Raw genomic sequence first — 14,972 nt, forward strand, 5'->3', positions numbered from 1 at the left:
TTCATGTTCAAGACTGAGCTTTGGTTCCCTTTTCAGCCCCATCTTCATGCTTTTATAGCATCCCTTGGGATATAAAAAGGCACCCTACTTTATTGTGACTTGTCTCCTTTTACAGCTGTATCTTAAACTTCTTGAGAATAGGGTTTGACTAAAAGGGATGTGTGTATGTGTGTGTTAAACTTATTTTAAAATAGTTTTAGATTTACAGACAGTTAATGGTGAGTACAGAGAGTTCCCCTATACCTATACCTAGCTTCCCTTGTTTACACTATATGTTTGTATGGTACATTTATCACAGTTAATGAACCATACATTATTAATTAAAATTCATACTTTATTCAGATTTTCTTAGTTTATATCTAATAATACTTTACTATCACAGGATTCCAACCAGTATACCACATTATGTTTATAAAACTGGAATTTTTATTCTTGGTACCTTAAGTATTGAAGAAACTGAACAAATATTTATGAGATAAAGGAATGAATAATAAACAAGTTCTACTTAAAAATTATAGACTCTCCTAATTCTCTAAAAGCAGTGATATGGTTTGGCTCTGTGTCCTCACCCAAATCTCATCTCAAATTGTAATAATCCCCATGTTAATGCTAAGGGAGGACCAGGTGGAGGTAATTTAATCACGAAAACAGTTTCCCCCATGCTGTTTTTCTGACAGTGCATTAGTTCTCAGGAGATCTGATGGTTTTATCTGATGGCTTTTCTTCCTTTACTCTGCACTTCTCCTTCCTACTGCCATGTGAGGAAGGATGTGTTTGCTTCCATTTCTGTCATGATTGTAAGTTTCCTGAGGCTTCTCAGCCCTGTGGAACTGTGAGCCGATTAAATCTCTTTCCTTTATAAATTACCCAGTCTTGGGCAGTTCCTTTTTTTTTTTCGTTCAAAATATTCTGCTAATTTACATATATTTCAGAAAGAGGATTCCTTACAAGGCTGTAGGACAGTGGTTTCTGGGCTGGTGTCCAAGATATCAAGGAGGAAATTGCTATATTCTGTCCCTTGAAAAGATGATGGCAGTTAAAAAATGCACATGATCACTTTAGTTATGAATAATATGATTAAAATTAAAGTGGATAAAGCAATAAACTTCGTTAATTACTCATTATATATAGCTTTTCAGTATTTCCCAAGGCTATTTCCATTGATTTTACTCCAAAAGAATTTAAGGGAAAATCTTTAAAAAGGCTTTCTCTATTATAACATAGTATCCTGTGCCCTCTGAAATGAATTATGTGTTTAAATATGTATAAACAACGCAGCTTTATCATGCCTGGTGAGCAATGAAGTCATTCATAACAGAATCAGTGGAATGTCTTAATTTTATCATACTGTTAGGCAGTTCTTTATAGCAGCATAAGAATGGATTAACACAGGCGATGATCAAGATGTGTAACAAAGGGGATGAAGTGGTAAGGGACTTCTAATTTCATTTGTCTAGGAAAATGGCTCTTTGAGGCATAAAAGAGTTTTTGAATTTTACAAAATGCTTTACCACAATTGATCCATATTAGATGTTTTCTCATCAGAACTCAATCATAGTATGACATGCTAGAATTTACGCCATCAATAATCTTTAAAAATATTTAAATTATATACTAAATTGTCATCCACAAATAGGTATGCTTTATATTTAATACAAAAATAAATAGATGATGGTAATATAGTTAGATATCTATGAATCTAAATATATTTATCAAGACCAAGGCTGTCATTTGGACATTCCTCAACACCCTTAACCTAGGGGATGATGCTAAAAGGGGAAAAATGAAAAAGGTAATATGAACTTGAGGCTCCTTTGTAGCATCCTTACATACACACAGCCCAGTGTTTCTGATAGTTGAGTCTTCACTAAAAATGACCCAGAGGACTTGTTAAAACAGCGATTGCTGAGCCTCAGAATCATTGATTAAGTAGATCTGACTCAGCAGCTCCCAGGAAATGCTGATGCTGCAGTTCGTGGACCACACTCTGTGTAGCATTTGTTTAACTCCAGTTTCCATCTCCTTCTGCCCCTAGCTTGGAAGTGGAACAGAAGAAAATCATAGTAACATTATCTCTTGTGCAATGAGATTCAATCAAGCCTTCCTGCAGGTGAATTATTTAGCAGTAGCTCTGAGCCTTATAAAAAATGAAATTAGCCTTTATAGTTTTGTCATTTTAACCATAATATGGAAGCCAACTAAATATATATACGTTTTAATTCAGTAGATACCAAAATCCAGGCTGTAATTGTAGCCTTTAAGAATGATTTGAAGAAGTGAATTTATTCCATCCCCAAGGTCTTACAAAAAAAAAAAATACCCCTGCCTCCAAGGAACTTTAAATATATTTAAAAACAATTACATAAATTAGAAAGTATTATAAGAGACTTTTACAGCACCATATCATTCTTCTTTGTAATACATTTAAATTTTTTTCTACCAAAATTACACAAGATAGGAAGACAGTGTTCATTAGTCCCTTTATAATGATGAAGAAAGGAAGCCTCAGTTTAATGATTTAGCAGAAATAAGACAGCATCAAATAAAATACACTTAGATTAAAAAATTGTTAAGTCCATACCCTTTGCACTGCAACATACTATCTCCTAATACAAGTTTCAAAAGTGTTTTGGAGAAATGCTTTTGAAGTCTGGTAAGGAGAAGAAAGGAGTCCTACATTTCTAGAGTTGGAAAGGACCTGAGGCGTCACGTGATTCATAACTTTTTGACTCAGTGTTAGGAGAAAAGCAATCAGGAGGAGTAAACAGCTATACACAATAGGAGCACATTTCCTATTTGACTTTATTTCCACAGTGTATCTTGAACTCGAAATTTAAAGCCCCTCTCCGTTCCCATCATTTCCCGGGAAGGAACAAGTCAAGAGGAAAAGAGTCAGTGTCCTCAGCTGACCTCTATTTTCACCCTCTTTTATTCTCATTTTTTTTGCTGCTCTTCTTTTCTGGTTCTGGAGTTGATCTGGCTACCTAAAATCGCCCCTGAGACTTATTCTTAGGGATTCTTTCCCCCGACTCTACGCTGTAAATGAAATCCCCTTTTTATTCTAGTTTCTCTAAATTAAAGCTCAAAACTCAGAGAAAATACACCAAAAGTACATAGAAATAGGTTTACATCAATAGTATTTTAGCTGACATTTGACTCAAGTTTAGCTACAGAATGCTTGGCTGGCAGGCTCTGCTCTCTCCTGTGCAGTGCCCTAATTCCTCTGCTCTCCAATTGCCACTCCTATGGTGCCTGTGAGCATCAGCTTCCCAGCAGAAAAACAGGTTGGAGAAAGAGGGCACATTGTCCAGGTGGCTAGTAAGCTATTTATTTAGTATTCCATTATTTCCTACCTCGTGGATTTCAATCAATTTTCAATACCTGGTAAGTTTAAAGTTTTTCTAAAAAATTCAAAGGTTATGTTTTCTGCGTATTGTGTTAAACAACAAAAATGAAACAAATATTGAAGGGACACTGAAATCCAGTGAAAACGTATCTTTCAGTAAAAGCATGTTTTCTCTCCACTTTTGGCTTAAGGTGAGGAAGAAATCAAAAGAATTTATCTGGAAAAGAAGCAGGAGAACAGGAAAAGATGAGGTGGTGCAGCTGCACGAAGGGGTAGTCAAATAAGTAATAAGAGAAAGGGAGGAGGGGATATAGTGATAAGCCAGAAATGACAAGGACATCAAAAGATAGATGGAAAGAGGAGGAGGAGAGGAAGAAGTGGAAGAGAAAGAGGGGGAAGTAAACAAGGAGGAAGGAAGTAGAGGGAAAGGTGGAGGAGAGACCATAGAGGAGATAATTCAGCTGATGTGTCAGGAGGATGCCTGGAGGTCCCAGCTGTTTCACTAAATGCAGCACTGATGAGAAAGAAGGTGAACAGACAGCCCCAGCCTTTTCTATAACATATGTTATGCTAAAGGGGCCATAAATAGTTGTCCAGGATTCCTTAGTTTCAGGAGTATTCCTTCTCATCCCACCCCTATCCCACTTTCCTTTGGAAAATACAGTTCTAAATCATTTTGTTTTATTCAGATACTCACTTGATAAGCACTTGTTGAATGCCTACTAAGTGTCAGGAACTGTACATGGCACCACATATCTTACCTGTTCATCTAAGGGAAGGCAAAGTGGGAGACTGTCTTTCACTTTCCAAGTAAACAACACATGCTGAGCTGATAGCTGCTTATAGGACACTGTTTAGTTTAACTTTAGGCAGTGTGGTCTGGCCTTAGTAATATTAGTTCTATTGTGCTTTACAAAGCTGGGCCTATAATTACCTTTGTTAATACTGTTTATTTTGTGGATTTGAGCTGTTGTCTCCAAGGTGCCATCAGATAAAATTCCAACTTTCCTAAAAGTATAAACAAAATAATTCTACAGTAATTTACAAACATGAGAGACATCCATATTCTTTGTTCCTTCTAGTTATCTACTCTAATAAGAGCTGGTTTTCATAAAAGAAAATCTTTGCTTTTAAGTAAAAATCTGATGATTAAGGATCCCTTTTCATCTTAAGTTGTAATTTAACAATTAGCTCATGATTGCTTTTAGAATAAAACAGAGAACAGCATAGATTAATTCTCTCTGAATCTCATCTGATTTATTGAGTAATTTATAAAAAGCTTCCTAAGGGTTAAGTATTCTGCACATTAATCTGCATTATCTCATGTAATCCTTTCAAATGTTTGCAAATTATGTTATATAACTTTAAAGATGAGAAAATGCATATTCAGAAAACCTAAGTAACTTGCTCATGCCATACAGTCAGAAGCCAGATTTAAATTAGATATGCCTCATCCGAAGTCTAGGGGTTTTAGGCCACTGAAATTAGAATGTAAGAGTGTTTTCTAATACCTGGGCCCAAGCTAGCTTCTATGTTTCCTATGCCAAGGGTACAAGCTAAATCCTTGAGCAGAGAGTAGTGATGGCTGCGAGTTTAGGTACCAAGGATGGAAGTGAAACACATTTCTGAGCCCCAGAAATAAGGCATGGCAATAGATTTCTCTTTTATTTTTTCATACCAGTTGTGGAGGTAAGCTTACCAAGGCAAAGGAGCCCTATGTTCGGAATATCCTGAAGTAGGCGTTAGAACCAGGGCTGAAAAGTTTTTGAGTAGTCAGTTGTCTTGGCCACCATAGGCCCATATGAAGGAAAGTTATCAATTCCACAGAGGTGTCTTTTCTTGAAATCATCACTGTTTTTGACCAAAAATGTTCTCTTAATAATCAGAGACTGTAACACTTGGTTTAAACGTGATATGGAAATGTCCTGTTCATTCCTACTCTAGAATGCCCAGCTTATAAAATATCTAGTCTTGTTATTATCATTCCTATCATGAGTGCAAAGAATAATGCTCACTTAAGGCTAAGGAATAACTAATACCACTGATGTTCTCTCTTATGCTTCCAATGTTATTTAAGACTTTACTGTGAAAAAAATTATGATCTAAAAAACCATCATCCTTTGTATAATGTATAGAGTATTACAAAGTGTCATATGTTACATTAAAAACTACTAACAACTTTGTGACCCTGCCCATTAAAACCAAGAAAATAATCTAAATCTTCATTATGCACTCTTTGGAAAATGTTATGAATGGTATAGTTTTAGTTTAGTTTTGTTTTTAACTCTCGGAGACTGAAATTATAAGACTTTAACACTGGGATGACTATGTATGAAGGGGCATGCATGCATGCATGCAAAGTGATATTTCTGGATTCCTGCAGACTAAATTCCTCTATTAAACCATAGAAGAGTTTTACATACAAAGATAAAGAAAGACATCTTTGCACACACTCCCACTAAGTCCCAATGGTGATTCCTTTAAATATCTTTGATGAAATAAAACTGAGTGAGCAGATTGTTAGCAATAATTTTCACCAGTAACAACCAATTTCATGGTTTGGTGCTTTATTATGTGGTCATAGAACTGAGGCCACCAAGTGATCTCATCCCGGAAAGAAACAGAGGCCCTCTCTATGTAATACTCTCAGCTCTGACTAGATGACAAATCTGACCTGGATAGCAAAATAACAATATGGCTATATAATTTTTTGAAAGAATATTTCGTTATGACATCATAACTGTTGAATGCATTTATTAATAAAGAACAGGCATTGATTATAAATTATGTATAGAATACTTTCCTTGTAAAGCTGAAAAAATGGTTTGATACACATATATTTTCCATTCCAAAATTGGCCCAGTTCATATATAAATTCTAGTTACTGTTTTTTTTAATCCTGACCTCCCCTCACCCTATTTCTATACTAAAAGAAAACTGTTTTCCCACTGTAAAATGCAACATCCAGATAAGAATTTAAGAGTTCACAGAACCATTCAGTGACTTCTGTATATCCAGATGCACTGAGGTGATGCATGGACAATATTTGTCTGTAGCAAACATAAAAACACAAATAACAGCACTATCTACAATTGTTATGAAGACTCTCTCCACAGAAAGCATATTTTGTATAAACCAGACTCAACAAAACACATCGTAATTCCTCGCAACTTATCCAGTGATAGTTTTTATAATATAAATATAAACTCTTTCTCAATAAATCCACCACTTAAGTCTCACTGACTCTCCCTGATGGAGCTCTGGGCACATAGACTAGTGTTTACACCCAGGTTGTATTTAATCACTCTGCTTATGAATCATGTCTTATGACCAGTTTTTATTTATTGACACACAGAGATGTGTAACTAATGTCACTATTGATAATACCAGGCTATTGGATGAGGAACCAGCTATGAGCTGGGTCAGGAAAAACTGGCTCAGTCACTGTCTCGTTTTTTATTTGCCTTGGGTATAAAATAAATACCATGGCCTCCAGGGTGATCATTCAAATATTTATTTAATATTGTGCTCTTTTGTAATCCTCTGTCAGTTTTTTTCTTGTCAATTGGAATGAGTTCTAAAATGTGTGTTGTAGACTGAATATATGTAACAAATGGATATATGTATACTGCAGCAAAAAAAAAAAAATACAGGCCATGAATCTTGGAAAATGCACAATGTAGTCATCTTGTGAGTTATTATAACTAGAGGTGAAAAGGTATGGGAGATGAGATTTGGAGTGAATGCAATCTATCAGGATAAATTATATGTTTTTAAAGAGCAACTTTATGCTGTCTTCTATATTAGCATCATCCTAGCACTTGTTGAAATCTAAGTTCATACCATTTTCAAGGTTTTTCTCTACAGGACATGTTTCCTTTCAATATTCTCACTTTGTATCAGTCTTCAGAAAACATCAATAATATAGTTTTTAGGTGATAAAGTACATTCACAGATACTGTTGTTCCACTTGATTATCTCAAAAACCCAGTAAAATATACAAGCAAAATACAATTACTACCCCTATTTTCAAACAGAGGAAACTGAGATGCAGACAATTAATTACCATTATTATAAGTGGGAGTACTAGAACTGGAATAGAGGCCTCTGATTTCAAATCCTGAGCTCTCTGAACTATGATAAATCTGAATTTAATTGGTTATAATACCCAATACAGATACACTAATCAACACTCTCTATCACAACTTCTATCTGAGTAAGTATATATTCCATGTTTAAATTTACATTTATAATGTTAACATATTTTAGGAATGATCTTCTGCCATATCTATGCCTTTATTTAACTGTCTCTTTACCAACCATTCTAGGAGAACAGTTTCCGCTTAAGCAGCCATTCTCCCTGATTTCTGCAATTGCATCCTTCCTTATTGAGACTTCAAACACCTACCCTGTCTGCCAAGCTCCCATGATTGAATTTCTAGGGGCTTTCCAGGTACATTGGTCTTTCTTTTTCAACATAGGTCTTTGCTTATTTGTTTTTTCTTCTCTGACCTCCATTATCAAGAAGCTTATTTTTGCCTTCCCTGTAACCTCATTAGTGCAGCATGGTGAAAGATAAGGAGAGAACAGATAGCAACAGAGGGAAGTAGATGAATCCACCAGGACTCTTCTCCCTTCATTCTCTAGTGCCTTGGTTTTTGTCCTGAGGACCGTAGTATTTTTCAAGAAAACCCTTGTGGAAGAGTATTAAAATTCTGCATTGATCTCACCAATATTACCCTGTTGAGCTGGGATAAAGTTAGCTATAATGCATAACTATTCATGAACTTTGAAATACTTGTGCGATATAGCCAACTCAACTCAAATCTTGACTGAAAATCTTTACAAAGCAGGACAGCATCTTGCCATTTTAATCTTTGCTACATTTTTTACTTATTAACATAATTTACCTTGTAATTAAAAAATGCATTAAAAGATAGATGTATTGCTTCAACAAGCATAATTATCTCATCATTTTATTCACGAGGCTTGCCCTAAGCCAGTATAATTTCTTAATATTAGTGTGGAGTCAGATATTCAGTTTAGAAGAGAGAGGAACTCAGTATCATCCCATTGGGGTACAAAGCAGTAGGAAATAAACTAAAAAATATTCCACACCTCATACTACCCTTCTAGCTTGTCTCTCCCTCTCTGCCTTTTCTCTTCTTTAATCCTAATGATCCCTTCCTTTCCGGCTCTAGTTAAGAACATGTCAATTCCAGAAATAGTAATGGAGAATGGAGGGGAGAGGAAAAGGGCAACTCTCTGGACATATTTTTTTTCCTGAACATATTTTATATAATTTAACTCAAGCTTTGTATATGATAAACTTTCTCCTTCTCCTTGGGAAGAAACAATAGGCTTGTCAAATGACATCTTAAAAGTGAAGAATATGAGAAAAAATGCCTGCCTTTCTCCCATACAGCTGAGATCATTACTGTGAAAAGAATTTCTGAATTATCCTAATAGGCTACCTCCAGGGAGCCTCCTGGATTACCCTGCTGGTGGTCAGGCAGAAGTGCAGAAGTGCTATATAACATTTACCTAGTGCCTCTTATATTGAAAGATTATACACTCATTTATAATATTAATTATCTTAATTCACTCATTACTGAACATTTGCCATTACTGACATAATTCAAGACAGCAAAAGATTCATCTGTAATATCTTATTCCTAGTTTTTGAAGACCTCTAAAATATTCACTGAATTCCAGAGTGTACAGAGATAAATAGGTTGTTCATATTGTATTGGTGGGACTGAATATCCCTGCTCTGACGGTATATATGCTCTTCTTTTCACTGAGGCACCTGAGGTGCAGTAGGCATTTGTTGCTTCAGGTAGCATCTCCAGTGTGATCTCTTAGCTGACTTTACTAACTAAATTGCACAAGTAGGAACATTCTATTTTCAAGTAACTCTCTCTATACTGCCTTTGTATAAAAACATAATATTGTACATTTTCAGCTGGTTCCATTAAATTCAAAGGTTAAGAAAAGCCAAAGGGAAATCCTGTGGGAGTTTTCAGGCTAGTGTACATATAGATACTAGCAATTTTACTCTCACACCATATGACACCACTCATAAAATCAGTTACAATTATTTCTTTGATTAAAAGTGACATAATAAAGATGAACTCGATAACAGTATTATGCATAACATTTACTTGTATCAGAGAATTTTGGCATTCTCTGATCAAATTATTAACTCTTATGAAATATTAAAATGTGACCTATTGGAAAATACACTGATTTTGAACCATGAAAACACAAGGACCCCAATAACAAGGTATAAAAGTTAATACTAGATATAACAGAATTGTAGCTTGCAAAAACTGGCAGCCTATCCACTTGTCTACATAAGAAAAACAATCAATTTATATTTTTTTGCATCTTATTTGTCCATATTCCATCACATCAAATTTGTTCATCTTGACTCTTTGATGATAAACTTCTTAGAAATAGGCATTTTGATACATACCATGATACATCTTCCCAAGTTAAAAGATTAACGTTAATTCTGGGAACTATATTTTAAAGACTTTACTAATTTATTATCAATGTATTTCTTAAATTTATATTATCTACTGAATAGTATTATAGGAAATCTATTTAAACTAAGAAAATATCCATAGTTTTAACTATTCCAAAAATGAAAAATTTCTATAGGCAACATTTACTGAAGATTGTCCAATGAAAAGACAAAAAGGCCAAACATGTCACATAAAACTGAGGACTCCCTTTCTGTTTCTCCTGATAAATGTTCTACCTCCACGTAGAAAATACAAGCTTCTGTTCTTTCTATAGTGGGGGACAATTTAAAAGCTTACACAATTGAGAAATGATTCTTATGTAATCCTGAGTATTACATCTGCTATCTGTCTCAATGTCTCAATGGCTGGTAGTAATAAATACTTCTTTGCTGACAATTTATTCTGAATGTATTTTCAGTCAGCAAAGTCACTTTCTCTGAGCATGGTTTTGTTTATTGTTTGTTTGTTTACAGGAGGAATTACCAAACCTATTCATGACTGACTTGTATTGGCCCTGATGTAAATTCTATCTTTTAATCATTTATTTATGAGTATGATGTTGCTTTACAAGACATATTGTAGAATGAAATATTTAAACATTCTGTTAGATCTTCATTAAGGTGATATAAATTTCCATTAAAAATGCTAGTGAATACTAATACTTCAATTAATATTAGCCATTTTACAAGCATTGTCAATAAACTATTTTGCTTTGCCACACATGAAAAAGATCTAATAATCAATTCAACTGGAAAGCTAATTTATACTAGCTGTTAATCACTTTAATTACATGATGATGACTTAGTTACCACGGGTAGGGCATCATTTTTCTCCTCAGGAATTTTCTTTTCTCCTCCTCTTACCTCCATGATGGAAATAAAACAAACAAAAAGCACAAACTGCACCCCTCTTTCCACAGCCCTTCCCCAGCACCCTTGTTTCTCATATGCATAAACTGATATTTAAACACCTACTGTTAACTTGGTGGACTCAGCCTCCCAAGGCTATTTACAACCTGCTTCCTCCCTTCCTGTGTTCAGGCTGCCAGTGAGTGAACTCCTCATCAATAAAATCCAGTATTTACAGGGAAAAATAACATCTCTAATTTGACTTGTGATTTTCACTGTTTTCAGATGAGGTGAGTATGACATATTAATCAGAAATACTTAGAATTTTAGGTCAGTTTGCAATACATTTTTCAGGTGCATTTTAAAGGTCTTTGAAGACCTTAAGCCTATGTTAAGCTACTTTTTTTCTTTCTTTTTTTTTAAAAAAAAAAAAAAAGGATCTGGAAAGGTAACCTACCTTTATGTGACAGGCGTAACCGGGGGTGGGTGGTATCAGCTGTGTGACCTCCTGTCCAAAGCTCCAGTAAGTAACCCCACAGGAGCAAGGTGATAATGTGCCCCGCGGATGCCATGCTGCCGTGTTCACCGTTCAAGCCCTCGCTCCTCACTTTAAGGAGGGTCTGAGTTTTACTTAGGACTTCCCTCCAGGGGCAGCGTGCGAGAGGCTTTGTCAGACATCGAACGCGTTGTCATCAAAAAGCACAGTTCCGAAGTGCCATTTGTCAGGCTGTATTTGGCTATGGAAAACCTTTCTTTCCTCAGGACAGTTGTTTATAAGCTGGGAGCAAGAGGGCATTCCAAAGAGTGAGTCTTCAGAGCCATGTCCTATCTAGAGCTCTCTTCAGCAACTAAGCCGGTAGATTCAGGAAGAAGCTGTTTTTCAGTCACTTAGGCAAAGCTGTTCATTCAGAAAAAAAAAAAAAAAAAGCCCGAGCACACGCACTCCCTCCTCCCGTGGAGCTCCTCTCTCTTCGGGCTCCTGGAAGCCTCTCAGAAGTCAGCCTCTTGCACTGACTTGCCAAATTGCTAGTTTTAATTCACCTTTCACCTTGCTAATTAAAAACAAGAAGTGCCATTCCCTCTAGGAGTCGCAGGATCCACCCAGCAGGGATGCAGTCTGTCAGTGGCTGTTTACAGGAAAGTTCAGGCAGGGTTGAGCAGCGTACTTGCTGTTTATAGGAAGTATTTCTGGTCCACGTGCCCCGCGCCCATCCTCCCTCGCAGTTATAACCAGCCCCACGTTACTCAGCGACAGGAGAGAAGTCCACATTTTGATGTGGGAAATGGGAAGACTGGGAGGGGTGATGATATATAACAGGCTGGTCATTTAAGACTAGGTGACAGACAAGGATGTGGCGTCAGAAAGCGCTTTTAAATTCTCGCCAAGATAAATGCAACTTCTTTTTAAAATAATCTATTTGTAGCCATCCAGGATCCAAATTCAGTTTTTCACTGTTGTCATATAGGTTTTTTTTTACAATTAAGTCTTTTTTGTATTGTTTATATCTTAGGAATGTTATTTTTAAAACTCTTTTAAGAAAAGTGTGTTTCAAGAGCCTGAAAAAAAAAGTTCACCCATGAGTGTCTCATAAATTATTTACTTAAGCAAATTCGTCAAATGAAATTAAAAGCAAATCCTTTTTCCTAAGCAATTTCTAAATTTTACTTCAAATTTAAGAATGTGGAAGTGATTTTCTCTAGGTAAGGTAACTGGTAAAGTTGAGATTCACCACCCGAGGGATTTCTGTAAAGCAGGTATTAGAAACTTAGGATGTGAAATACCTTAAGAGTCAACTGCTATGCACTTCCAGAGTTTATTTTCCAAGACACTGTTTGCGTAAATAAGCTTAACACAATAGCTCAACTTTACAATCTACCTTCAATCAATCTCAAAAACCAAGCCAAACACTCTGGAGCTGTTGGCATGGAAATGAATGGTATTATGTTAAGATACCGATAAACTTGAATAGATATTTGATTTGATAGTGGAGAATTAAGCGGTAAACAATGATCTCAACTATGATAACTTTTTCTTATTCTGTATTTTAAATGCTAATAGTTAAGAACACTTTTTGAGAATTATGGTTTAAAATCATGAAGCTGTAACAAAAAGATAACATAGGTCACCCTGATATTTTACATTATATAGAAACAAATATACGGCGAGGCATTCTCTACTCATTTTTCCAATCATGATATGTTCTTGTACAAGCAAAGTGTATTTAGCAAAATGTAAATGTCACTGGTTGTTATAAATAATTATATTTCCAAAGTCTACAAAAGATAGCAAGCTCTAAACATTATTTAACAGTAAAAAAAACATGAAGTATTTAGAGACTTTTAACCTGGGGTGCTTGCATATTTTAGAAACCAGTCTGATGAGATACAGACCTAAAGGTTGCTCTAAATGTGATATACTGTACTTCCAAAACTCTTTTGCTTTCTTCTAGGATGGAAGTAAATGACAAAATAAATAGCAGCTTTTGTATGTGTTATCTAATAGTGGGATTATAGGAAAACTGAATGTGGTACCTATTGAAATTCATGGCTACTCTCACATGACTGAAATTCAACGTAAGATTGCACCGTGCCTGTCCTAACTCTACTATAGAATGAGACTATGTGAGACATTACAATCATTTCATTAGTAGTACACAAAATACACACCTCTAAAATGTTGACAAGATAATAAACATTATTTGCAAAAAAAAGAAAAAATAAATAAAAAGAGAATAAATGTTATGAATGCCAAGATTTGCCTTCGGTTTTAAATGTCATCCTTTAGATTCGAGCAATTTAGACGTAAGTGCCAGAAAAATGGATTCTTTAGATTCCTCAAAATGTGCTTTGGCATATATGCCAGTCGTCACTGCCCTTACTTATTTCTTTTAACTCCTCTTTATGTCCTTCTACCTTTATCTTTATCCGATAGAAAATATGTAGATGATGCCAATACATGACTACTGAGAAAACTAAACATCCAGAATTATCCACAGCCTCAGTGTCCCCCATGTGGCATTAGCATTGGAATAAAGAGTCTTTGGGACAAAATTAGTCACTTATATCATAAAATAAAACAAGAAGAATCCTCAGAAGCAGAGTCACCGCATAATTCATCATCTAAACAAGACATTTTTTGAGAATAAAAGAGGCTTCTATTAATAATTGCATGAAAATCAATGATAGCACAGACAAATGACAACATCAAAATCTGAACCCTTGGGAGCTATTTCTAGATACTCTTGGGAAACACAGAAATAGAAAATTTTTTAAAAAGCTGACTTACCACCAACAGTGAGGGAAGAGCTTTAGTGGACTGAAAAGCTTCGGCGTTACCAACAATATCAGGTGATACTACTGTATTTGATTTGAGAGGATCCAGGCTAGCAGTTTAAACAATAGCAGACAACAAGGAATACCAGGTGAGAAGATAACTGCCAATTATGAAGGTATTGCTTGCCAGGTCAAGGGTTTTATTCCCAAATCTCTGATTCTTGCTAGTCTTACGTTATTGTATGAAGAGCAATCTCAGTCTGGTAGAAAAAGGAAAAAAAGAAGATTAGGTACTCATCAGGAGTTCCAGTCTCCCCCATGATTGTTTCCATCACTGGTTCTCCAATTTCAACAGCAGAAAACCAACTGGCTTCTAGAGCTAGCCTTCCCAGGAGGCAGTCCCATACTATCTGCTGCTGAATCAATGTCAGGTGCTTGTTACAGAACAGCTTGCTACATCCCACCTCGTGTTCCCAGTTTGCCTGAAATTTTACATGCTAAAATTTGTATTTGACGGATGTTCCTTTAGGCCAGTGTTACCAAAAACATTAGACATCTATTTGCCACATTCACCATTTTTAATATAATGACTAGTGTCTGCAATTAAATTTATATGAAATGAAACCATTACCTCAGAGGCTTGATGCCCTACTTGTATTTTTCAAATACATGCAAAAACCAAACAATTGTAAAAGTTTATTTCTGCATCACCTAAAATTATCTTGCATACTGTGGGAGGCAGTACTCATCAATATTCCCTCAATATCATATCATCAATATTCATTCCTGGGCATATGGGAGACTATGCTTTCCAGCTCCTTGGCAGTCATGTGAATTCACTTGACTAATTCCAGCCAAAGAAATATGAGCAGAAGTGATGTGTGTCACATCTGGGCTGAAGCAGTGACATATTCCTAAGAAATTATTTGGTCTTTCTGAAGTCTTTTCTGTAGCAAAAGGAAAGGACTTATGTTG

The 14,972-nt window shown here is 35.6% G+C and overlaps 1 protein-coding gene across 1 annotated transcript in view; it reads right to left on the reverse strand.

Annotated features, from left to right (window-relative positions):
- Positions 1–11,636, reverse strand: part of SEMA3E (semaphorin 3E) — a 279,658-nt gene extending 268,022 nt beyond the window's left edge. Inside the window, exon 1 of the mRNA XM_012466175.3 lies at positions 11,182–11,636. Coding sequence (XP_012321598.2) covers positions 11,182–11,296 — 115 coding nt within the window. The 5' untranslated portion in view covers positions 11,297–11,636. The remainder of the gene's footprint in view (positions 1–11,181) is intronic.
- Between the last annotated feature and the right edge of the window lie 3,336 nt (positions 11,637–14,972).

The sequence above is a fragment of the Aotus nancymaae genome, unplaced genomic scaffold (assembly GCF_030222135.1).
Source record: "Aotus nancymaae isolate 86718 unplaced genomic scaffold, 86718_ANA_hifiasm-v0.15.2.pri h1tg000002l, whole genome shotgun sequence".
Taxonomy (NCBI): domain Eukaryota; kingdom Metazoa; phylum Chordata; class Mammalia; order Primates; family Aotidae; genus Aotus; species Aotus nancymaae.